Source organism: Parus major, chromosome 21, assembly GCF_001522545.3.
Source record: "Parus major isolate Abel chromosome 21, Parus_major1.1, whole genome shotgun sequence".
NCBI lineage: Eukaryota > Metazoa > Chordata > Aves > Passeriformes > Paridae > Parus > Parus major.
In genome coordinates, this window is record NC_031789.1 from 2,559,489 (window position 1) to 2,584,575 (window position 25,087).

At 45.9% G+C, this 25,087-nt stretch overlaps 2 protein-coding genes across 4 annotated transcripts in view; one reads left to right on the plus strand and one right to left on the minus strand.

Moving 5' to 3' along the window:
- Positions 1–116: 116 nt before the first annotated feature.
- C21H1orf167 (chromosome 21 C1orf167 homolog) lies at positions 117–19,166 on the plus strand. Of its 3 annotated transcripts, XM_033519314.1 has the most exons (21): positions 117–521; positions 3,898–5,965; positions 6,511–6,554; positions 7,129–7,345; positions 7,519–7,694; positions 8,150–8,247; positions 8,594–8,780; positions 9,207–9,388; positions 9,691–9,877; positions 10,054–10,276; positions 10,851–11,017; positions 11,184–11,280; positions 11,689–11,831; positions 12,345–12,553; positions 13,272–13,416; positions 15,602–15,866; positions 16,411–16,519; positions 16,769–16,976; positions 17,077–17,212; positions 17,913–18,023; positions 18,787–19,166. In XM_033519314.1, the coding sequence occupies exons 2-21, from the start codon at positions 4,589–4,591 to the stop codon at positions 18,844–18,846; spliced, it is 4,341 nt and encodes a 1,446-aa protein (XP_033375205.1). In that variant the 5' UTR covers positions 117–521; positions 3,898–4,588; the 3' UTR covers positions 18,847–19,166. The 3 variants fall into 3 exon arrangements, with proteins under 3 accessions (XP_033375205.1, XP_033375207.1, XP_033375206.1); XM_033519316.1 differs by lacking the exon at positions 3,898–5,965 and having other exon boundaries at positions 117–1,611; XM_033519315.1 differs by lacking the exon at positions 117–521 and having other exon boundaries at positions 1,639–5,965; positions 8,597–8,780.
- A 966-nt stretch (positions 19,167–20,132) lies between these two features.
- The window catches only part of MTHFR (methylenetetrahydrofolate reductase), a 7,990-nt gene continuing 3,035 nt past the window's right edge, over positions 20,133–25,087 (minus strand). The window contains exons 7-12 of the mRNA XM_015648248.2: positions 24,229–24,363; positions 23,793–23,973; positions 23,229–23,411; positions 21,791–21,892; positions 21,457–21,576; positions 20,133–20,974 (exon numbers count right to left, since the gene is read on the minus strand). Of these exons, the coding sequence (XP_015503734.1) occupies positions 20,777–20,974; positions 21,457–21,576; positions 21,791–21,892; positions 23,229–23,411; positions 23,793–23,973; positions 24,229–24,363 (919 nt within the window). The 3' untranslated portion in view covers positions 20,133–20,776. The remainder of the gene's footprint in view (positions 20,975–21,456; positions 21,577–21,790; positions 21,893–23,228; positions 23,412–23,792; positions 23,974–24,228; positions 24,364–25,087) is intronic.

Here is a 25,087-nt window from a genome sequence, read left to right on the forward strand (position 1 = left end):
TCGAGGAAAGATAGACTTATATACACTGTAGACATGAGTTCCATTGGGTGTGACAAACTATAGACTCTGTTGTTACATGTGATAAATCTGTCCTGCTGTGGCTTTCAGGTAAGATTCTAAAAAAAGAAAACCAAACAAACAAAACCCCAGAAGCAAGCAAACAAACAAATAAGCAAATAAATTTCAACAGGACTCATTTACAGAAGAAAATGAGTATGCTAGCTTTGTCAGAATTCTAGTGTTAGGAAGATAGGTATTTTCCTGAAGCAAGTTCATTTTCAAAGTTTATATCTGTTATTTTACAACTGCATTTCTCTTGACAAGACCTGCTGCTGTGTTGATTCTCCAGTAACCAAGAACCCTGTTGACTTTGCTCTAACCTCCAGAAGCATGCCATTTGTATTTTTAAAACCAAGCAGTTTTCTCCCAACTTTGATCACTTCAAATGTAAGCAGATGCTTCCTTTACTTCGCTGCACAAGCACTACAGTGATCTCTTGGTGTACCTAAACCAAGCACATGGTAAGTGCCATAGAAGTGTTGTGCATTCTTTTTACAGGCTTTACATATAATAGGGCACAAGAATAGGAATTGGCCTGTTCTTGTTATTAGATAGCAAAGAAGGAAAGAGTAGGCAGAAATTGCTGGGGCTTGTTGAGTTCCAGAACCTTTATGTGACTGGGTTTTTTCAGCTCTTTAGAATTTTACAGTGACAGCATAGATCCCTGAATAGGACATTTAAATGCTCTGGACATTTTTACCTTGACAAATGGACCACTAAGTGAAAATCACTGCTTTTAATGCTGTGGGGTTTGGGTGTTGGGACAGTCAGTTATATCTAGGGAGGCATTCCCAGATATTGTACATTGGAAATACTCATCTAGCTGACCTGCCATGTGTTTTACTGTGGAAAATTTGGTACATTTGGGAGCTCCAGGAAGCAGAGCAGGGCATGAGTAACACTCATCTTACAGTGCCTCAAGGACACCTATTTTGAGCAATAAATCAGAGGTGATGCTAAAAACAGACCCCTCTCCTGACTGAGAAGGAAGAAGAGTGTTTGTATCTGGTTCAGGAGGGCATGAGGGGGTTCACGGACCTGCAGTGCCGAAGCGTCGCCTCGCTGGCTTCACGCTGGGGCTCCCAGCGAAATCTCACCCAGACAGGTGCGACGCTCCATGGGGCTGGTTTTGCTTTGTTTTTTTAGATGCTCGGGTCCTGCTGTGCCCGGGGTTTTGGTGGTAGCTCCCCAGGATGATGCGTGGCCCGCCCAGGGCCGGTGCCTCCCTCAGCGCTGGCGGGCCCGGCTCCGGCGGAGCGGGAAGAGGAAGACACGGCGCCTGTCCTGAGGCACTGCCCGGGACGGGCACGGCTCCCGCCCGGCATGAGCCCCCCTCTCCCCGGCCGGGCCCCGGCTTTAATTAGCCATGGCCCAGAGCGGCTTTCCCCGGCCATCTGTAGCCCCGGTCACCGACCTAATCGCGGGGATAAGCTGCTTACGGAGCCCCAGCTGGAGCGGGCCGAGGGTGGCTGTGGCCGCGAAGGAAGCGCGTGGGGCCGGTCCCCGGGGCCCAGCAGCGCAGCCGGTGCCTCTCGGAGCCTCTCGGGCTGGGTGAGTGCAGCCCTCGGGGGCAGCGGAGCCTGGGCCGTGGGCGAGGAGCTTCTCGCTTCTCGCTGCTGCAGCCTGGGACAGCGGCGGGTGTGTGGATGGCAGCCCTGGGGAGGGAAGACACCTGTGCGTGCCTCATGGTTTGGTTTGGAGCGCTGAGCAGTGCTTGGGATGAACCCGCTTTCTAAGGCAGATGGAGTGTGGTCTCGGAGTAATCACTGGCCCCTGCTTGGAATATGAAATGGATCAGCCTTGGTCTGCAGGGATGGGGAAAAAAGCTCTGGGTGTGCGGCCAAATGTGTTTATTATGGGTCTGGCGTTGTTACCGTATTGCTGAAATGGCATTTGCTTGAAAGAGCTTGATTTACCTTTCATGAACTCTGCTATTTATTTCCTTTTGCCTATAACAGCATAAATAACTTGATCATCTTAATTTTTATTTGCTTAATTTAATTTGTTTCGGGTTTTAATGCATTAGCGAGTTGCTGCAAAGTGTGTATATTGTAAGCATGCATTAAATGTTTTAGTTGGAATCATAAAAACTAATATAAAATCCATTGGACATGGATTTTGCAGTTCACAGAACGTGCAGTTTGCCTTGAGTATCTCTTTTGGCCTCAGAAGAAGTTTAAAAAAAGATCTTCATAAAATCTTGTTGTGAAATTAACCCTACTGCTTAAAAGTTGTTATGTTAAAGTCCTGAGCAGTAATTTCAGAAGGCGGATAAACATGATTTTGAAAGGATGCTATTTCTTCCAGATCTCAATGAGACTGAAATTAGGAATGAGTGAGGTGAAGGACACCGCCTGAAATAACCATGGTGATGTGTTGAGAACTCGGTACCTAGCAAAAAGAACTGAAATGGAGAGCTAAAAAAATCACAAGTTATCAAGAAAATAGATTATTATCAAGAAAATAGATTATGTCCAGATTCTTGAGCATAAGGTAGTCCGGAGCCAGGTTTTGGGTATTCAGAGAGGAAAACAACACTGAAAAACATGGTGGGTTTATGTCCTTTTGCGATTTGAATCCTTTGTAACCTCCTTTTGTGAGCCATTGCTTGTTGATTGGATATTTCTGGGATGCAAGGAGTGCTTCCATGGAACACCAGTCCTCTGCATTTTGTGGTTATATTCATGCAGTGATAGGCACCCTAAGGAAGGCAGCTGTGCTTTGTCTGTTCACTCTGTAGTTGCCAACTTCAACTTGTCTGGAAAAAATAATGGGATCTTTCCGTTCATGGCACCCTTGGTGATATATGAAAGGCAGTAACAGCAGTTCCCAGGGATAATTGCAGCACCGCCTGACTGTCTCCTGCTGCTTTAGGAACTGTGTTTGCTCCCCAGATTGTGGTGATTACTGAAGGAGTTTGCATGTGAGAGGGAAAAATGAGCTGTTACAAACAGGGACAACTGAGCCTCAAATGCTGTCTTAGAAGAGAATGAGATAAACACATCTTGGAAACAGTGCAATTTGACAAGAGGCTTTCTGGGAGTGTGTTTGAAAAAAACAATGGGCATTGATTTCATTGCTGTCTCTTCTCAGATTGACTAGGGGTTTTTAAGATGATAGAGAAGTGTGTGTCTTTATACAATACCATTTTCATTTTTTAAAAGAGAGGTGGAAAAAATGGTGGTTAGAATGACAGTGATTGACAACTCGCTTTTAAAATATGAGGGATTGGAAGCACAGTCCTCTCAAATTGCACTTACCTATTAGCAGCAATTTAAGAATCCATTTTCAGCACGAGTGTTATATGTATAACCATCTGACTTAGTGGCTAGACTGCAAAGTAGGTCTTTCAGCTATGCTGTAATTCTTCCAGATTAGGGGACAGTGTGGCTTTTATGAATATGTAAACATGGTTTCATCCTTTAGTGTGGACTAAGAAGAAATAGGTCTGTGTAGCCTTGGACCTTTGCAGGGCTGTAGCATGATATGTGAACAGATTTTCACTTGTAAAGCAGTTAAAGAGAACTTTAAATCAAGGCCCTACCTTTCCTACAAGCCCTGGAGAAAATATGAGTGTGGAGGAGATCTGAGCTGGATTTCCCATCAGTGATGAGGGATAAGTGTTGTATGCCAGCTGGAACCATGTTGCTCTGACTTCTGTGAAAACATTTTTTTTAGACCTGTTGTTGGTCAGTGTCATGTAGACCTGATGAAATGCAAAGCATGCAGTAAAAGCTTCTGCACACTTTGTCTTGGCAGCAGGATAATTCAGCCTTGCTAGCAACAAATTCATTCTGAGTCTGCAGGTGTATAATGCTGGAAGTCTTTGTTTTCCAGGTTTTTTGTTGAGAACTGAATCTGCCCTTTTCAGTCATTCCTGCTCTGCCAGGTATGATTGTCTGATGTAAAACAGGAAGAGAGTAGTGTCCATAACACTTTCAGGACTGAGACTGGTGGATCAGAGACAAGAAATTCACAAGGAAAGTACCCAAAGGCTTTGGCAAACTAGGCAAGATGAGATAGGAAATACATATGGTCCTTTGCTTATATTTCTTCTTCTTTTCCTTCAGAGCAAAGAAACATTCAGAAGAACGTGAATTTCAATCTATGTTTGGGCACTAGAAGTCGAGTAGACATTTCTCATCCCTGGCCTGAGGCTACAGGATTTGATGTAAGCCCAGAGACAGCAGCACAGGGCTAGCTGTGTACCACACCTCTGTCAGATGGGAAGAGATCCCAGTCTGAGACAGACTAATCTCTCCTGCCCTTCTCAGCTGTTCCTGGACACTGCCAGCCAGTTCTGCAGTTCCTGCTTGCTGCAGCAGCATAATCTGTGCTCTAGGCTGCAGCAGCACAGCTCTAAGTGTGTGGTTCAGAGAGTCCCCATCTTGCTTTGTCAGTGCTCCCTGCTGTGAATCTCCCCCAGAGGCACTTGCACCTTGAGGCTTGTGTTTTGGAAGGGAGAAGGAGTGAGAGTATTGACTTTCCTTAACACCATCAGGAAGCAAAGGCAGCTGGTAGCTGCTGCATGCCCACTGCTCACCATCACTGTTCAGAAAGAAGGAACAAGAATTGTGGCTATCTGGTGGAAAACCAACAGCATCAGCCTTCTGCTGCTTCTTGTATGGATCCTGTGAACCCTTCACTGGTCAATGCACATTTGTCATCCCATGCTGCAGATCCCCCTCTTGAGCATGAAGTGGTGGGTCCTTCTTTAAGGAGCCCAAGTACAAGTGTGAACTCTTGTCACAGTTCAGCCCTGGGAAATCTCAATCCATCTAATTTGGAGTCTTTTCAGTGTCTTTCGCAATCCTCACAGATTTCTGCTAGCTTGTACTGTTCAGTCCAGAGGCTTGAGCAAGAAACTGCTTTGATGGGGCTACGGGCTTCCCTCCCTCTGGAGCCCAAGTCTTCTCCAGTCACTGGCCATTCATGCTTTGCTCCTGATAATTTAGGTCCCAGCATCCTGACCATGGGAGAACAGCTAGCTGCAGTAAAAACCAATGCTGCTCAGGCAAGATTGAAATGGGGTGTCCCATTTGCTAAAGACTGGAGCCTTAGTGCAGTGACAAGGAACCTCAGTCCTGCTGAGCCTTTCTCTGTCTCTCACAGATGTGGTTACATTGGCTCAAACACATGGAGAACCAACATTTCAGGTGGCATCCAACCACAAACCCTTGCTTCTGGAGTGGGCTCTGGCAGGCTGGTGGATACAGAAGCAGATTCTTCCTTCAATTGCTCCCCTTTCTTCAGATGCCAGTCCCTGGTAAAGCCATCTCTGGAAACTGGAAGTCTTTATGTTCACAGAAAAAGTCATTCTCCTGGAAAGGTTGTTAAAGGAGAACAGACATCTAATGGGGCATCTCCATGTGTTGAGTCTTGTAAGAAAGACCTTTCAGCCAGTCCAGATCCAGAGGGTCTGCAGGTGTTACTGGAGACAGATTTGGGAGGGGCTCAGATGAATGTTGTAGCCATGTGTGGGACTCCTACAGAAGTGTGTGTGAGCATCACTTCTCATCCTGGAGATAAAGAGCTTAGACCAGGCCAGCAGCTTAGTGTTAAATCTGTACAAGTCAACAAGTCTCATATTAAGTGCAGCAAAGAGTCAGAAGAGGTGTGTGACTCCAGATCACAAGCAGCCAGAAGAATGGCTGCAGTGGGCAGCAGCCACTCCAATCCTTTGGGTACACCAGCTGAAGAAAGCTTTAATGAACATTCTGATGTAGATTGTATGAACATGAGCAGAGAAAGAAGGAGAAACAAATACTCCTACCAAAGCAGCTGGAGGAATTTGGAAGCTGATGGCAATCTCGAGCAGTCTGAAGAATGTTCTGTAGAAAGGAATGCCAAAGAACCATGGTGCTGTGAAGAAGGGAGCCAGACACAGCAAACTGTACCCAGAGAGGTGAGGGTGTGCTCACTGTGAAGCATCTCTGTTCACAGGTATTACTTGTGCTTGTTTCTGCCACTTGCTAGAGGTGCAGGTACAAGTGATGGTGATGCTTGTCCCTTGTATAGTTTTTTCTTCTCACTGAGTGGCCAGAATCTCGCCTCTTACTGTCCTTCTTCATCCCAACATATGCCTCTTTCCATCTTTTATGCTTCTTCCTAAAGACCAGCTTGTCAACTTGGTTGTTTTGGGAATGTAAACCCTGTTTATATTCTCTGATCTGCATGCCGAAGGAAAGCATTAAACTGGTTTTTACTCTGCACATTGCTGCAGGGCCCTGAGATTTCAGGCTTTTTGTGCCTTTTCATGTCTGAAGTATATAATAATATTCACACAGCAGTGGTGTGGGAGCAGTGTCCAAGGCATCCCACATAATACACGACCTTGAGGCAGTCCTGCTCTGGTCTCCTTCCAAAAGGATGTGTGCCACAAAATCAAATTCTTCAACAGAGTGGAGAGGTGTGAATAACTGTGAATTACTGTCTCTTGTCTGTTTGCAGATCTCAGAAAACAGCTCTTGGTCATTGAAGGTGAATGAGCAAAGGTAAAAAGACTCTGTGTTTAAGTATGGGTGTGCTGGTAGTTAACAGAAGAGCACTTCTGAAAAGTGGCTAAGGAGCCATGTGCCTAGGAACATTTGGGTTTAGGACTTAGCCTGCATTAATCTGCTGTGCTTGGCTGAGGAGCTGCATCCACTTCTTTTCAGAGGGTTGTCATTTGGAATGGAACATAATCTAAAAAATTATTTTTGTATCTTTTCAATGCTATCTTCTGTATTCAGCCTTGGTTGTTGCTGGCAATGAAGAATTGTTGGTACCATCAGTGTTATTCTTCAATGCAGCAAATTCCAGTGTGCTCACTGCACAGAGAAGATCAAGAGCTAGACTTACCCATGAGGTGGAATTCAAATTTGTGGATAAGACATGAATGAGGTTGCTACCAGTTTAGCAACAGTGATTCCTAAATTCGGCGTGAGATTTCATGTTTTCCATTCTTTGGAGAGAGTGATTTGAAATAACCTCTTTACAGCTTGATGGCTGAACTCTGATTGCCACCTCCTGGATGGTTTAACTTTCCTTTCTGTTAACAGGAACTCACCTCTGGTTTTTGTTTTTAAGTTTCTGGCACTTGTGTGACAAACAAATCCTAACGAGGTGTTTCCAAGCCTGGAGGAGACATATCCTTTGGAAGAGGGCAGCCAGGCAGCTTTACAGACACCAGCTGCTTCAGAAGGGCTTTGGTGCTCTGCAGTGGACTGTGCACCAAAGGAGGACACAATTGGAGGTGGCCCAGCAGAGATATGCTTCAACCCTGCTAGCTGCCAGCTTCCAGAAGGTGAGCACTGGCTGGGGACAGTGCTGTGAGCTTTCTGTTGAGCAGTCAGACAGGGCACAAATCCTGTTTGGATAGGGAGGAGGAAGGGGTACCCTGTGTGAAATTCAGTGATGTAAACCCTGGTACCAGTACTCTGCCTGCAGTTTGTTCTAATCATGTGGTTTCTTCTTCAGTGGAAAGAAGCTGTGGCAAAACAGAGCAAGAAGAAAGCTCTGCAGCCTGAGCCTTACTCCTTTACCCAAAGTTCATCAGCAGGGATTTTTGGAGTAGGAAGATCAGCAACTATGACAACTTCAGCTCAGCATCAGCTTGGAACAGGATACTCAAAGGAAGCAGAGCAGGCTCGTAGGTAAGCAGAGAGCATTCTATTTCTGTTATCTTGGACAAAGGGAGGTTTACAAACACAGGGAATTTTTTTCTCAAATGATGGCAGACTTGTTTCCATGTCCTTGGATTTATTGCTGTGCACAAACACTGCAAGTAGTTTAGTGTCAAGAACTAAACAATCCTATTTCAGAGCTTCTGTGCACCTGTGTTTGCAGTCTGATTTGAGTGTCTGACAGAAATACTCCTGTACTAATTCTTGGCTTCAGCTATCACCTGCATATGTGATAGAGGTGTAAATGAGTTTGGAGTGAGGCAATACTACAGTGCCTAGCAGTAGTTTGACAGTAGAGGTATCAAAAGAAAAGCATTTTGTTGAGGCTTCTAATTCTGAAGGTAGAAGGACAAAAAGAGAGAGGAAAGCCCTAGATTCTGCTCTGTGGACAGGTGGATGTTAAGGCATGCTGGTGGCTCTTTCAGGGTGGAGGGAGAGCTGTGGACACAGCTTTGTCATAGGCAGAGAGCAGCTGAGTTTTGCTGGAGAGCTGAAGCAATCAGAGACATGAGACGCCTGGCTGGTAAGCACACATTCCATAGCCTTGGAACAGCTTGGAGGTATTCACTGTTTCACCAGTTTTTGTGGTTTGTGTCTAGTTGTTGCTTTGAGCTCTTTCAGAATGTGATCTTGCAAGTATCTGTGATGGTGGAGGATGGCCACTCACCATGTCATACAAGTTTCCCCTCATTCCTTGTATTAATTCAGCTGCAGCATTTGTTGCTCCAGCAATGTGAGCTGCCTTCCTTAAGTGTCCTTCCTCTGGCAGCTTGGAGTAAAGCCAGGGAATGTTTGCTGTGTGACACTAAGCTGTTTGAAGTTCTTCTGTTATTTCTCTTCTGTCAATCTCTTCCTGCCCTGTGACACAGCAGCTTTCAGACTGTGGCGCCTGCAGAAGGAGCTGCTGAGCAAAGAGGAAGCCAGGCTTTTGGAAGCCCGGGCTCTGCTGGAAAAAAAGAAGCTACGAAACATTTTCTGGATGTGGCATTCCCAAAGCTTGGAAATGAAACAGGTTCTAACACTGACAGCTCAAATGGAAAGGAACTTGGTCTCCCGGTGAGTTGATGAGATCTGGTTTTCATGTGAAAAATCTGTTTGCTGTGAAAGTCCAAAAAATAACAGAGCCAACCCAGACAGTAGTAGTTGTTCCATCTTAAAGACATCTATCCTTTTGTTTTTGGAGTTGATAAAGATGAAAATAGGGGTAAAAATATGAAAAGGAACTGCTGTGGCCAGAAATGTTACGACTTACCTCCTGTGAACTGCTAAAACTTTTTTGTCCCAACTTTTGATGTCCTGAAATACCAAACCCAAGAGCCACTGTGCTGCTGTGCCCTAAGCATGACAGTGGCTTTTTACTGAAATGAACAAATAGAAGCTCATGGGACAGCTTCTGCCTGTCTTTCCTGAACTAAACCCAGCCTCAGGAAGACACATAAGCTTGTGTAAGTGTTTTTCAACATATTCCTTTGGTATTCTCAGGTGCTTCTGTACATGGAAGGAGACTGTTGAGCAGAAGGCACTTGACAGGTGCAACCTGGCCCATGTCAGAGCAGTATCACTGAGGAAGCACTTCCAGCAGTGGGTTGAGATGCTGCAGGTCAGAGGAGCTGATAAGCAGGCAGTGGTGAACCTCTTCCTGCTACGATGGAGGCAGCATTGTGGTGAGAAGTTTGGGGTCTGTGCAGAATCTAAACTTTAGAGGTGCTTAGGCTCCTTCCTCTTCTTGTACACTGAAAACAGCCTGAAAACAGAGGGGCTCAGATGATACAGATATGAACAAACCAGAGTGGGCAGAGGACTGGTTCTGGGTATGTCAGTGAAGGTACAGGGAGGTTTGTCACTCTGCTTCATAAACCAAACATAAACTCTTAAACCTTGCTGAAAAGAAACAGTTTGAGGGTTGGGCTGGGCTGAGTTGGAATGCCTGCAGACAATCTCTTGTTCCTTTATGTAACTGGTTAAGGAGCAGTTATAAGCTCAGTAGCTGATGAGACTGTGACAAAGAGGCATGAAGGTCAGACATCATGGACTGGAGAGAGACAGTTTCTGGAGAAAACAGTCTGCTCTTTTGATGACTTCTGCCAAAAACTGAAGCTGCAGAGAGTATATCTGCTGTGGAAAACAAGGCTGTGTGAGCATCACAAAGCTGAGTGAGTGCAGAAGAGCCAGTCCCTGGAGTCCTGCCCCCATTAGTAGTGTCCACTTGACTTTCTGAACCTTTTGCAAGAACCCCTTTTACCCTATCTATTGTCCATCATGTCTGTGCTACTCACCCCCCCTCTGGTGTTCTTCTGTCACTTTACTGTCTCAGTATCTTCTGTCTCAGTTCTTTCTCTCAGACTTTGGAGCAGTGTAAACTCAGAAAAACTTTGAAATTATGGCACCAAAAGTATCTCATGCTGAAGACAATTGAACAAAGTTCTACGCACTTGCATAGAGCTGTCTATGAGGAACCTCTTTCCATGCTGTTTTCTGAGGATCTCTCAACATCATCTGGCTTTGACAGCAGTGCACCAGCTACTCTGGCCTCTCAAAGCTCATTGGAAAAGGTGAGAAGGTCTTGGTACACCCAGACTGCTCTGAGGTATTAAATTGCTGGGATTTTTCAGGGGAAAATTTCTTCTTCAACATGATATTTTCATCAGCAAACTGTGCTTAAAATTTAGTGCTGAATCTGTGGGGTCCTGATGCTGAAATGAAATCTGAAAGTGTAAAGTCAATGCTCTCTGTGCCTTTTCTGGTTCATCATTTAGAGATGTGGGAAGGTGCTGAGCTAGTGAGGTTCCCTTGTACACTTGCTTCCGTTTGTGACTGCAAGGTGGAAAGGATGAGATATAAAAACCTTCCTCCCTGAGACAGCCCATTTCCCCTTTTCTCAGTATAGAAATACATGTATTTCTGGATTCAGTATGGAAATTACTAGTATAGAAATAACTTTCCCATCACTTACATGTTTGCTCTCCAGAGGTATCATGGCTAGCCTGCAGTTCCTAGGGTTGCTTTCTGGATTTGCCTGAATCCTCAATAAAAAAAGGAGAAAATGGCATGGTCAGAGCTGTTAGCTGAGTTCTTGCACCGTGAGGACACTCACCTCACAGCATCTTCCTCCCTTCATACCTGCAGGAATGCAGTCTTAGTGAGAGCAGCCAGCACAGCTTCTCCCTTCTGACTGCTGAGGATGTCACACACATCTCATGTCATGGCTCTTTCCTGCACCTCCACCAGTGCAGAGAACTGCCAGCTGAGCTGGGTGGGGAGCTGTGCTTGCAGACCTCCTTCCCTGGATCTGGGTGAGTTGGAGACTGTTTTTTTGGGATGCTGGTAGGAGTGAGCCCTTGTTTGGACTGGCTGAATTCCTTCCTTCTGGATAATCTCTCATGTCATGTCACACCATCCTTCCAGGGGACTTGATCTTCTTCTTTCTTTCCCTCCTCACCCAACCCTTTTGTCTTGCAGAAGAAATAGGTTTGTGGAAAATCAGTTCCAGTCTTTGGTGCTGCAGAGTCCAGATAATAATTCCCAGCCTCTCACCAGTTACTCTGCATGGGAAAAGGTGAGGCTAGAAAGTGCTGTGTAAAATGTAAATATACAAGTGTTTTCTGCATATTCAAATTTAGCAAAGAGCCTTTGGATTTCAATATCAGCATATGGAAGGTCTCACTACTATTTTATCTCTTTTGTTCTCTCTCAAAGAGATGATTTGGGAGATTGAGCCTTTTCTCAGTGTAACTCTTCCTCACCATTTGTCAGTTGAGTGGAAGTAGGGCAGGTGTCAAGGATTTAAAAGGGATGTGTTAGACCCTCATGTCTGGGTGTTCATGTGGGGTGTGTGGGTTAGCAACAGAGCTGGGCAATCACAGAAGTCACAGTGGCACTGAGTGTGACTCTGAGGCAGCTGAGCTGTGTGGGATAACTGACACTACAGCAGTTCAAGGCCCTTCCTTGCCTTTCTGGATTACAGGGCTGCAGTTCTGACAAGGAGGTGAAGAGTTGCTGGCAGCAAGCAGAGAAATACTGCCTGCAGAGGTGCTTCCTTGTCTGGTCAGCTCAAACTCGACATCATGTGAAGGCCCAGCACTACTGCAGGCACATTCAGCTGTCTCGGTAGGGATCCAGAAGTTTCCTAAAGCTCTCTGTTTTGAAAGATTTACACTTGCTTTAATAAAAAAAAAGGAAAATAATTCTTCCTCTAGCTTTTTTTGTCTTCAGTGGGAGTTTTGCAGCCCATTATTTTGGGGTTTTTCCAGCTTCACAATTGTTATGTAGGAACACAATAATTTCTGGTTTGATGGGATGCCTCACAAATTAGAGCAAGCCCAGCTCAGCTGATAACAAGTCCTGGTAACTTCCTATCCACTGAACTGGCCTTGCTCTCTACTGATTCTAGAGCTGAAGAACACAACCGACTTGGCACAGCCAGGACAGAACACCTTACTCCAAACAGCTTGTCCCTGTCCATCATTTCCCCTGACATTTCATGGGGAAAGGATGTTAACAGATCAGATGTGTTTCCAAAATTCCCTCGTGTGTATGTTTGTTGCTAAATATTCCATTACAAAGGTGTGTATCTCTGTGAGCTGTTCCTGCAGTCAGTGCATCAACCTTTGTTCTTCTCAGAGCCTTTCACAGCTGGCACCACTGGGTCATGGAAAATAAGAACCAAAAAGCAGCAGCAGCCCTAAAACACAGAGTTCATTGCTCCCAGATGGCTTTCAGCCTGTGGAAAAGGAGACTGGCCCAGAAAGTGGAAGCTGACCGGAGATTCAGGTGGCACATTCACCGGATGACTGCTGATGCTCTGTGCCATTGGCATTCCTGCTGGCAAAGTGAGTTCCCCATCCCACTGCATCATTTGTGTCTGTGGAAGAGAGAAGCTCTGGCAATGGTTGGGATGGAGAAAGTCACACTTTTGGCTGTAATTCTGTGCACTGCCCCTGTGGAAAGGCACATACTACTCCAGGAGTCAGTAGGTGCATGTGTCACTGCATTCTTCTGGCTGTCAGCAGGACATGTGCCCTGCTCTTTTGTAGTGCTTTATGTTAGGGAAGATGCTCCTTTGGCACCACCAAGAGTGTTTAAGCAGTGTATTTTAGCAGCTGAGGAGTTAAATGGAGTTCCATGCAGCATTCCAAGTTTGAACATGTCTCCTCAGCCCAAGCAGTACGTTTTGCTTCAGTGGGAACAGGGTGTGTCTTTTGGGTTGGCTTAACAATCCTTGTCCCTCAAGGAATTCCATATGCTCTAAGTACTTATGCTATGCCAGGGAAGAAAAACTCCCAATTTTTAATGGAAAACTGCCTTGCAGATAACAGTGGAAGTAATCTGTGATGTCTTGAAGGGAAAATTTGAAAGAGGGTCTGACTACCTTGCAGACAAAAAGCTACAAGGTGGATTGAAAAGTCTCTTAGCTACTGAAGAGGGGACAGGAAATCTTAGCAAGTTTGGTCCCATTTGGTGTTCACAGCAGATGTGTTCTTTATTCTTGTCTGGACTCTGCAATGGAAAATCATTGGGCTGAGCTCAGGAAGCTGTGCTGTCTTGCAGGGAAGCATGCTCTGAGAGAACTGGAGCAGCAATGGGCTTGGCACAGCTGCCAGGAGAAGAAGAGGCTGGTCCTGCAGATATGGTATTGCCAAACAAGGAAGCAGAAATATGCTGTTTTATTCTGGGAACGTTTTCTCCTGCACAGGTTTGTTTCTTGCTCTCAAAGCATTTCCAAGGGAAGCACTGCATGAAGAGCAATTTATGTAGTAGTATCCACTGCATTAAGAGCAGAGTTTGGGTTTGAAAGTGTGAATAGCTCATGCATAAATGGAGATGTGTCTATATTAAGGGCTTTCTTACCTAAAGCCTCACACCCCACCTCATTTTTCCCATTTCAAAATTATTTTCCTTCCAGAACTTTTATTCAGTCTTAGTTACACTTCAGTCTTAGAGTGGTATTTGTGCACTGAGGGAGAGATGCAAACAAATTTGTGTAGTTTAAAAATTGAAAGCCTCATTTGCACTTCAGTATTTGCTGCAAGGAGTAGTGGGCAGAGATCTTACAGAGCTCTGATGTTTACAAATCTGAGGCTTTTAGGATTGTGGACACAGTGTGTTGATTTTAATTTAATGTGAAAAATTGAGTTCAATTTGTTCCTGCAGCAAAGCAGTATAAAGCTTATGGAGGGAGAACCATGATGTTCAACTCATCTTGGTTTTATTACAATATAGGAGAAGTTGTAGTCTGTCTTTGAGTAATATATTGAAGGTCCCCAAAAGACAAGAATTTCATTTATTTTCTCTCTTAATTGTGTTCAGTGGCCTTCTCATTGAAAACAGTTTTGTTTGTGCTTTATGTTGTATGAAGCTGGTGCCTGCCTGAAGTGCAGAGAAGTGTCCAGCTATAGTGAACCAGGATTGCTGAAGTGTTTCTCTGAAATAATTCAGGAGGATAAGAATGAATAAGATTATTTATACTAAGGGTTTATTTAAGGCATGAGAAGTGCAGGTTTGGCCCTAGTAGGTTTTCTTTTGAATTGCAGATTCAGACTGAGAGGACACAAAGATCTGCAGAGGAAAAAGCAACAAAAAACCCAGTAAAATTTTGGTGGCTGTGGTGTTTAGACTCTTCACTTACCTCACCCAATTGCATTTTCCTCTGCAAGTCCATCTGTATGGCTCCCTCGTGGGAATTGTATTTGGGAGAAACCCTTAATGTTGTTCCTTCCTGTTGAGTATGTCTCCATCATTAATCTTCCTTCTGAGTCTCCTTTGATGACAGAGTGCTTCTAATTTCTCACCTGGATATGGCACAGGCTGAGCTCTGTCTCTTCTGAGGGGGGCATTTTTCATGCTAGGATAACCTGCAATAGCTTCTCTTGATCTTCCATAAAGCTTGCCAGGCACAGGATATTTACACCTCTACCCTATGGTGCAGTGGGATGATTTGCATAATGAAAATGGAAAAAGGAACCAAAAGGATAAGCCAGGAGTTAAAAGCAGATTGGATTCTCTGGTTGCAGAGGAAGACTGGCCTCCTGTGTGTCAGCCTGCAAGATGCAGAGAGATTATTGTGGGTGCAGATTTACAGTGCTGGTAATACTTAGCTCCCAAAGTTGTTGATTTTTTGGAATAAAATTGTCTTCATCAAGATTCTAGTTGTACATCCCACATACACAGGGCCTCAGTTTGTGACAGCCAAGAAACAAAATCTGAATCTTGACAACAAGCGGCTGTCATAAATTCTGCAAGCCAGGAATCTGCTGGGTTCCATGCTGAAGGAGATTTTAGCAGTTTTACTCTTATCCCATAATGAAAAAGAAAAATAGAAGCCTTCATCAAGCACCATCTTTCTGGTCAGCTGGTAGCACAGAGGTAGATTGAAGACTGACTAATTAATTATTTCCTTTTTTTTGTGGGGGCATCCAGTCTGTGTACTGGCAAGGCAGCCTAGGAAAAGCATTTGTTTTGTAGGCAAAGCAAAAACATAGTACAGGATTGGATCAGTTTGCAGAGGCCTTTGGAGAGGAGGAAATGCTAAAATGGCCAGAGTGAAGCAGAGTCTCTTGAGCTTTGAGAAGGTGAGAGGTAACAGTGCTGGGAACCTGAAGTAAAATGAGGGCAGGTTTTCTGCAGGATAGTTGAAGAGTCTGAACTTGGACCTCCCAAAGATGAGGCTCTGGAAAAATACATAGCATGGAGATCAATGCAGAAATCTTGATTGCAGAAGGAATAATAGGAGCAGGCTTTTTTCTTGTTGAATGCTCTTTGGCTTGCTTTGACCATCTATGAGGGACACTGCAGGGTAGGTGAGAAGGTGAAATTAGGCCTGACAAGGAATTGTTACTTTATGTATCTGCTTCTTTTCTGTGCTTGTAACTGTTTTTCAGGTGCATTGTCACTTGGGCCCAGCTCACTGCAGGTAGACTGAGGCAGCGTGAAGCCCTCTCTAACTTTAGAAGAGTCAGAGAGCACCGTCTCCTGGTTGTGAGCTTTACTAAGTGGAGGGACAAACTCTTTAGAGCTGAACAAGTGCCAGGAGGGAGAAACCACAAGTGGCAGGAGCCCTCTCCAGGTAAAGCCTGTCACCGCTGGCGAGTGGCTGCAAGAGGACAGCAAGCCCTGCGCCTGGGATCTGTGGCTACTGTCAAACAAGTAAGAAAAGATATAGGTCCCTATGAGACAGTTATTATTAACTCAGTGAGTCACAAGGCACTGAGACAGTGTGACAAGGCTTGTATAAAAACCTGGTTTGATTTGTGGTGACTGCTTAGTTCCTGCTGTGAAATTCTTCACAGACTGTGCACACAACTTCATCACCATAATCTGGCACTGATTGCAACAACCATATGGAGCACAGCAATAAGGAAAAGGGACATTTTGACCAGAGAGATGAGAGCACTCCTTCCTCTCTGCTCAAAGATAAGATGGGATAATCACTGTCCCTGCAGAGCAGAGTGAGCTGTCAGAGTTGCAGCTTTTTTCAAAAGATTCACAGCTAGCAAACTACAAAGAGGTCGATTGATTTGGAAGGGCTGAGTCAGTCCTGCTGAGATCTCATCTGTGCAGTTTCCAGCCTGGGGTCTAGCACATTAAGCTACCTGCAGAGCTGTGAGCCTGTCTCTCTAAGACTGGTTTGTGTGAGTGCTGTGTGCATTGTGTTTACTCTTGGCTGCAGCTGTGTTATTTCTGTTTGCAGGCCTGCAACTACTGGACAAGAGCAGCTGCCTTTTCCCAGTGCTTACGGCAGCGCAGTACCCTCATAGGTGTTAGGAAAAGCAGGAAGATGTCTCTCTCTTGGCCCACAAGTAAGAGGATTCTCCCTCCTCTCTTCCTTTCACAGACCCATGTGGGGAGTGTGGGTGATGAGGAAAGGGGATTAGGGTTTACCAGCTTAATGACTGGGATTCCTCTGTGGAATAGGAGCTCATGGCAATCAAACACAGTGGATTTCTTCTGTGTTCATGAGTTGAAGGACTAAGAGCTCATGGCAGCTCTGATGTCTCCCTCTCTAGCTCCAAGGTTAGCTCCTGTGTGATTCCTCTTTTGTTTCTTAGAAAGCAGAAGAGGTAGAGAAGAAGATTCAGCACCAACTGGACTTTTCCCCAGTGCCATTCAGCGCTGGCTGGTGATCTACAGGAGCCAAAAGAGACCTGGAAGGCTGCTGGAGAGACCTGATGTGGTAGGACCCTCTTGTGCACATGGCAGGATCCAGGGGAACACAGCAGAGGTGGACTTGGAGGATTGGGCTAAGAGGTGTCTTGGGTAAGTGAAGTGGAGGGCTCTGAGCTTCCTCTTGCTGATACCATCAGGGAAGGGCTCCCTTGTATGGCTGGTAAAACTCATTTGCTTCTTTTGCCTGCAGGAGGAAATATCTGAGGTGGTGGCATCACACAGTGGTACTGCACCAGTACCAGCATGACAGGAAACTGCTCTGTCTGGCAAGGGGATGGCATCAGTGGAGGGAAGCCAGCAGGGTGGTGATACTGGCTCAGGTGTTGGTGAGTGTCTGGGGCCACTGGGGTGGCTGTGATGGGTGTTAATGGGCAAGCCTGCTCTGCCTGTAGCCCCACATACATCCTGGGAGATGGGACCTGGGGGTTTAACAAGTAAAATCCTGGTTTAGTGCTGTGGCTAGTTTTTCCATTGTTCTTTTTGAAATGTCAGCTTGACAAACTGGCATATCCACACATTTAGCTGTGCTTTGCTCTTACAGATGGGAAGCTGAAACAGGATTTGTCTAGATTGTCTGTAGACTGTGGAAAAAGTTCACAGCAATTATTACAATCTTTGTCCTCGTCTATGTGTCTGATACATCCCACTGTTGTCAACATCTACCAAGAGCTGTCATTTTTACTTTTCCTTCTGCTCACACTCATGTTCTGCCTGGTTCCTGGGCATTAGCTGTGTGAGATGTGCTCTGGCCTGCCCTGGTAACAAGACAATGCCTGTATAGTGTGAGGATATCTGTAGTCACAGAGGAGCTGTGCTGGAGCAGAGTGGGGCACTGTCCTCTCCCCAGGGTACTGGAACTTAGCCACACTGTGCTGGAGAGAGTAGTTCAGCAAGAGCTCTGTGACCAGTGCAAAGTCTTTTAAGAGGAACTCGGGAAAGCAACTGGATCAAGGTGGGACTGGAGGGAAGTGAGGTAGTTTGCTGCCAGAACCCAGTTAATCTGTGTGCTGCCTCTCTTCCTGGCAGGACCAGCAACGGCTGATAGAAAAGGCCTGGAGGGTGTGGAGACGAAGATATTTGCAAAGCTGTGTGGTGCAGAATCTTTTGGAGGAGGAAGCCAGGAGCCTCTTGTGTCAGGTAAGCATTTATGCCTTCTTCAATTCAGTGGTACAAAAAAGCACCCCCAAGGGACAACTGGTGCTCCCTGTATCTCTCTCCCTGCACAATGCACTTGCTCAGGGAGAAGTTGAATACATCAAGGAATGGGACTTGACAGTAAAAAAGGAAAAAAGCTTCCTGCTTTACATGGGTTCATCTATGGGTGTTTTTCAAAGCTTTGTGTCAGGAGTCAATTTCCCTGACGTGTGCCCCCTTCTCTGCTGTTATTAGTGATGTTAATCCCCTAATCCCTGTCTCTTGAGACCCCATTCAGGGAAGAAACAGGCTCCACATTGGTGCAGGAGGACTGTGCTGACTTGCACCCAGGGGCAAGCAAATCACTGTGAATTTGAGCAAGCAGGCAAAGCCTTAGAACTCATACCCAGTTTGCTGCCCTGCCTGCCTCCCAGGCAGGATTCATGTAGGATTAGGTCCTGCTTTAAGGAGGTACTGAAATTACAGGGCAGAGGGTCTTTCTGGTCTTTCTTCTCCCACATTGATTTGTACTCTGCATGCCCCATATCGGCTCCAGGAGAGACAGGGAAGGGTTTTGAGTGAAGGGTGAGGCAGCTGGCAGAGCCAGAGCTAGAAGGAAAGCTATGTTTACTAGAAGGAAAGCTATGTTTACTAGAAGGAAAGCTATGTTTACTAGAAGGAAAGCTCTGTTTACAGGTTCTGTGAGAATGGCTGCAGCCCCTCAGGGGTAACCCAAGAGTTTGATTTGTCCACTTTCCTCTTTCAGGCCTTTGGAAGGTGGAGGCAGCTCACAGCATTCCAGCGCAAGGACAAAGGATCCTGCTGAATGGAGGGGGCCTGCCTGCAGCTGCTGCTCATTTCAGAACACGTGGAGGATATGGCTCCTGTCACAACAAAGAGCTGGTCCTGTGCCATCGAGAGAGAACACTCTGCTCTTACAATAAAAGCAGCACTGCTGGCCAGAAGGGTGACAGCCAAAGAACAACCAGGAAGGGATGGTACCTAGTGAAAGGTCCTCTTGAAAGGACTTGTATCTGCTTAGCAGCACAAATGGAAAAGTTACTGACAGTTGTGAGGTTGCATTCTCTTCTTCTCTGGACCCTGCTTTTGCTGGAGTTCTGATTAAAGGTCAAAAAATCCACCTTATAGACGTTCCTTTTACTCAGTGTTTTTTTTCCCCCTGGACAGGAGTTTGGTGTCAAGGGGGAGCATGCAAATATAGTCTTAGAGATGAGCAGGAGTCTGTGGGTGCTGGATCCTGTTGATTCCAAAGTCAGCACCTGTGTAGGTGCAAACACAGGTCTTTATTTTTATTATTTTTAGATTTGGCTTTTATCCTGGTGGGGGTAGGGGCAGATTTCCACCAGGCACCCACCTCCTCCCCCTGTCTAGGTCCATCAGCTCTTCATTAAGCTTTTCAGTGGGTGGCCAACCTCCTGACTGCTTCCTGCTGGTTCATTTCTGTGCTGAATGGGCAAGGTATGAAGAAACCTGCTGGGAACAGCTGAGCACCAAAAGCGTTGCTGAGGCGAGACAGGCGTGTCTGATCCCCAGCCTTCCCATTACTTGCCTCTGTGATTGATGCCTTGTAATTACCCTGGATATATGAGCCCGGTCTCAGACAGCTGTAACAAGAGGGTCTGAAGAATCTGGACAAGGCTTTTCTTCCTTCTTGTTTGAAAGAGATGCTCACAGCATGGTGGGGATCTTGAAATCCCACTGGGAACTGCTCCGGGGTCATTTTCCTAGCCTGTGGCAGCTTTGCAGGATTGTTAAGTACACAAAGCAGGCTCAGTAGCTTTCCCAACCCCTTATTCCAATGCCATGGGGCCTAAGGCTGTTAAGAGTCATTAGGTCAGGAAAGAGAGGTTATCTTTCCTGATCTAAGCTTATCTTTCCCTACAGGCAAGGGAAAAGAATATGTGACCTTGCAGAATTGAGCTAAATAGTCTAGCTGATTACTTTTGGTAAATTCTAGGATTTAAGCTTTCTCCACTCTACCATGGAGCTTGGGCCATACTCAGGATATGCATTGAAAGTGAGGGCAGAACTGCCCCAGAAACAAAATCAATTCCCTTGTGCCAGGTGATTAATTAGTAAACAACACCAGTCTCTGCTAAAGCATGGCCTAGTACAAGAGACATTTGCATTTTATTGTATATTATCTAGGAAATAGTGTCATTCCTACTTAGTCTTATCCAGAATGGGAATTCCCATAGTCCTATTACAAAGAAAACAGGAAATACAATACAAGGAGAAAAGTTAGGAAGAGAATTTGAACCTTCTTCTGGAGTGAGTGCAAATGTGCCAGATGATCAACTATGAAGAAATACAGTTTAGGAGTGCAATATAAAAGCAATTTGACCTTCTTTTCCAGGTTGGTAACTGCTGATATAATCCCCTTGCATAGGTAGAGCTGACAGGAGTGTTTCAGTCCCCCTGCCAGCATTTCTGGCATGGGAAAGTTACCAGAATCTGTTACTGTAATTGGCATAACCATGATTAGCAGCTCTTCATCCTGCAGACCCTGGCCTTTGGGCTTTAGTCTGGAGCCTGAGCTCAGAGGTTCAGGTAGTTCTGGCTATTGTTCAGTGAGAATGGCTCAGGGAGCCTTTGTGTTGGGGACAGAAGAGCACAGTGTGGGTGGATCACAGCAGCACCCTGCTCATGGGTTAGGAGTGTGTCCATTGTCAGCACAGGAGCTGCTGCTTTCCCCGAAGTCAGTGGACGGAAGGAGGAAGAGATTAGAAGAATTTTCACTGCTGAGTTGGAGAGTTCAACAGCTCAAATGTATCCTCCACAACCTGCCAGAGGCAGTTCTCTAGTGGGAAGTCATTGTCCACCAGGTTGACCAAGTAATAGTTGTCATGGATGTACTGGATGATCATGCGAGAGGGTGACTCCTCTTCATAGAGCTTGGCCCATTGCTCGATCCACAGCGCAAAGGCCTCGTCCTGCCATGGGAACAAAAAAAGATTTGTCACTTGTGAAACATCTCCATGTTACTTAATTTAAGATACCCAGTGTTACACATGTCTGGCTAAACTGTGGCTTGTTTCTTCTCAGTAAAAATGGCAAGAGTTGAACAAGGAGCTTTGTACTTTCCAGTCAGTGGGAAGTACCCAGAGCTGAAAGGAGACACATCTGCAGTACAATGGATGGCTCAATGCTGCCCCTGTGTGTGTAAGAGGGGAGGAAGAGCCACTGTCCAGCACTCTGAGGCCTGGTGCAGTGACAGCAGTGGCTCCAGATCCCAACTACTGGGTGCTTTGTGTCTGGAACAGCTCTTGTTGGAGCTGAAGCAGGAGGAGCAAGACCTGTATCTCTGCAAACCAACAGCCCTCAGCTGTGAGGAGTGTCAGAAACTAAAACTAAACCAGACATTCTGAACTTCCAGGGCATCACAGCAACGTATCCAACAGAAGGGAGGACTCACCTTCCAGGAGAGGAAGCTTACAGGATCCACCACAGTGGGCTGGATAATCTCCCTTCCTGGAAAGATACCCCAGGTGACAGCATTGGGTTGCAGATCTGGAGCATTGGTGATATTCTGGCCCTGCCAAAGGAAGGAAAACCTTTCTGAAGCAAGTGCTGGAGGAGGGACTGAGTGAGTTGGAAAAAGTATTTACCCCCTCCTTGTTAAAGGACCAGCAGCACACTGCAGCTGACTTGCTTTATTTCCCTTCCCTTCTTCAGCCCTCATGTCTGAGTATTTGGTATTTCTCTTTCCCAGGGTGGTGAAAAGAGTGTCCTGTGAATAACAGCTTTACCTTGACGTTGACAATGTGGTAGTTCACTCGTAACTCGTACTTCTTCAGCACTTTGAGCAGTGCCGTGACAATTTCACTGGAGGTGAAGAACTCCAGGTACGCCTGCAGGGAGGGATGGAGAAGGGGGAAGAGAATCAGGGCCTTAAATCACAGCAGAACTGGACAAACACAGGTAAACTGTGACATTTGTAGAGTCTGGTCTGCTTTGTATGTTCATCCCCAGAGACATGTACTACAGAGGCCTGAGCAAAGGGCAGAGCAAATTAGTAAGTGAGCTAGGGAAAAAAATAGCTCACTTACTAAAAATAAGTGAGCCTGGGAGAACAGCCCAGGAACAGAGCACTCAGGAAAGCTACACGCTTCCTGCTGTGCATCCACACAAGTAGACAAGTTGGAATGAACTCCCAGTATTACCACAACTGCTGCACAAGGAAGCAGTCTGCCAGAATGCTTGGAAGAAGCCCGAGCTTAATCTTTATTTTACAGCAGTGTCTTGCCAAGGCAGCCCAGCCTGGTGAGAGCAGAACTCGGGGGTCTCAGCTGGGCTCTCCCAAGCACCACTCCCTGTCCTCATCTTTTGTTCACAATTCTCCCCATGTGCTTATACAGCCAAATTCTGTGCTTGGCTGCTCCCAACAACTGCTTCCCCTCCCCCCATTTCCTGGCTATTTTGTGAGATGATGGATTTCCCTCACCTCAGGGGAATTTTTTCCTTTGAAAACATAACTGCATTTGCCATCTGCTGGTCTCTGGCTTTACCGTTTGGATCCCTTTTGAACAAGGATGCTTTGTTATCCAGTACGAGTTACTTGCCTGACATCTACCTTGATGGGATATTCCTGTCACAGCCATTAGGCAAGGCTCTAGGGCCTGAAATGCCTGACAGGGGAGACAGGCATGGCAGGCATGACTGTTTGCAGGCCAGGGAAGGAAAGGAACGTTGTGTGAACAGCACAGTGCATGGGCCAGGGGTAACTGCAGAGAACTCTGCCATACAGAAGGACAGAGGAAGTTTTTAAATACCCCTTTGTCACCATGAACTTGCTGGATGGTAGAGATACTGCCTCACTGATTCCCATTTTGTGAAAAACCTGGATGCTTTGTGCATCACTGAACTGGGGGCAGGCACATGTGTAGATATAAAATCTCACAGCCCTGCTCTAGAAATAAATTACCAATAATCACTTGCTGAGAATAACACTGTGAAACTCCACAGATGTTCAATAGATGTTTTGAGGTGGGGAAAAACAGCTGTGAAGTCAGTCATAGAGATGGAATCCTAGCTCTTAAGACAGCAAAGGAGCTTTGCCTTATCTCACCAAGAATGCATTAAGATAAGGCAAGGGCAGGATTATGTGGATGTAAGCCTGGGACCTCCCAGCCTACCACAAACCAAACTAGGTCAAACTTTGCTGCCTAGCCCAGAGTAATACAGTACCTTTTGGAAAACATAACCTCCACTGGGCCCCCAGCCTACAATGGGGTCTGTGGATGGTTTGCCATTGATGTTTGGCTGGGAGTTGATGGTCAGGATTCCTCGTCTGTTGACCTTCTCCAGTTGGTCCTTCAGAAGGTTGGTTTCAGTGGCAAGAGGGTCATCGTTCCAAGGCATACATGTAACCTACCATGAGGAGAAAGCATGGCTCACAATGGATGTAACAACCCTTTGATTAACCATTAGGTGGTGAAGGAATTCAGCAGTGCCTCAAACACACCTGCTTCAGGAGAGAATTCCCAAGTTTGGTTCAAGGATTAGGATATGCACAACTGTAAGAATGACTGCTGAAGTCAATCACTACTGGTCCTGTCATACTGTAGTACCTTTCCTTTTATGTTGAGCCTTAGCTCTGGCTGCTGGACACCCTTCAACCTGTGTGCCAACAAATCCTTTTGGACAAAGTGCCAATTCTTCTTTAGAAGAACAATGTGGTACCAGGAGCAAGAGGAAATGTGCACTATTGCTTGTGCCACACTGGCCATCCTTTCCTGGGCTCTTACTCACCTTGTACCCATTCCTGTTGGGTTCTCCAGTGATGTAACATGTGAACACCTCAAAGACACTTTCCTCACCAGTCAGTTCTTCTCCCCACATCTTCAGAAGCTCCTCCCGGGGAGACTTGCTCTTCAGGTAGAAGAGGTAATAGTCCTTCAGTTCCCCAAAAGCTGGAGAGGAGGAGTTACCCCTGTAAGGGTAGAAAACACACACCTCAAGTCACTGAGGAAGATGAGCTGATTTGGTGATGCAGGAAGACAGCCAGCCAGCACTAGAAGTACACAACAAAACCCACCTAGACACCAAAAGTCTCAACATCTTGGTGCCATTCACCTCACTCAAATCCAAGCAACAGGGAACCACTTTGTTACAAAGCCACCTCAAGTGTGCCCAGGACATCAGGCTTTCTTACCACAGCTCTGCCTTACTGCAGGTGACAGCTTACCATCGGCCATTGGGGAAGTCATCCCACTCCTGGGTTCGATAGATGTAACTCTTTGGCCTGGAGGCCCAGAAGATTGGCCTGACATCTTCCACTCTTCTCTTGGGGTGAGCACTGACTGCCCAGGGCAGAGGGCGCCTGCATGGGATGAGCAGATGTTAACACAGTTACTCTGCTGACTTCCCACTAAAGGCTGGAAACCTTTCCCATGGTACAATTTGCCCCTGGGGAAAAATAACAGGGGCTGGGAGGATTTCTGTCTGTCAAGAAGTAGGACAGGAAACTCTTCTTCCTTTATGGAAAATATTTCCTACTTAGTTCCTTCACAGGATGCTCAGGAGGGTCTATTTAATGTTAAGGTATGGGACTAACCCCTGAAATTGGAAAAGGTAAGGGCAAAGCACTATAGGAAGTTATTTCAAGGGAAAATAAAAAACAGCTGTCAATTTTCCTTTGCTTCATCTTGTCTGTGGACTCGGAGAGAAGTCCACATTCCCCTTCTCAGCTGCAGAGAACCCTAGAAATACACAGTGGGAGCATAAGGGTTGTGATAGGGATCAAAAACATGCTTCTTAAGTGGCAGCTCTAAGCTCTAGGTTTTTTAAGTCCCAGAATGGCTACTTTAAAGCTACTTGACTAAAACAAATTCCTCCCTTAGCTGTCTCCTCTATTCCTCCCAGCATGTGCTGAAGATCTGTGGCAATGCAAAAGGTGATAAAAGAAAAAAAGAAAAAAAAAAAAAAGGAAAAAAAGGAGAGTACAGGTATTAACGGGATGGAGGGATGGAGGGATGGAGGGATGGAGGGATGGAGGGATGGAGGGATGGAGGGATGGAGGGATGGAGGGATGGAGGGATGGAGGG

Excerpts from the sequence above, each read along its gene's own strand:
- C21H1orf167 (XM_033519314.1), top strand. The coding sequence starts at position 4,589 with ATGCCCACTGCTCACCATCACTGTTCAGAAAGAAGGAACAAGAATTGT. Across the intron at positions 7,695-8,149 it reads GAAGCAGAGCAGGCTCGTAG|GGTGGAGGGAGAGCTGTGGA; the intron begins GTAAGCAGAGAG and ends TGGCTCTTTCAG. Across the intron at positions 8,781-9,206 it reads GAAAGGAACTTGGTCTCCCG|GTGCTTCTGTACATGGAAGG; the intron begins GTGAGTTGATGA and ends TGGTATTCTCAG.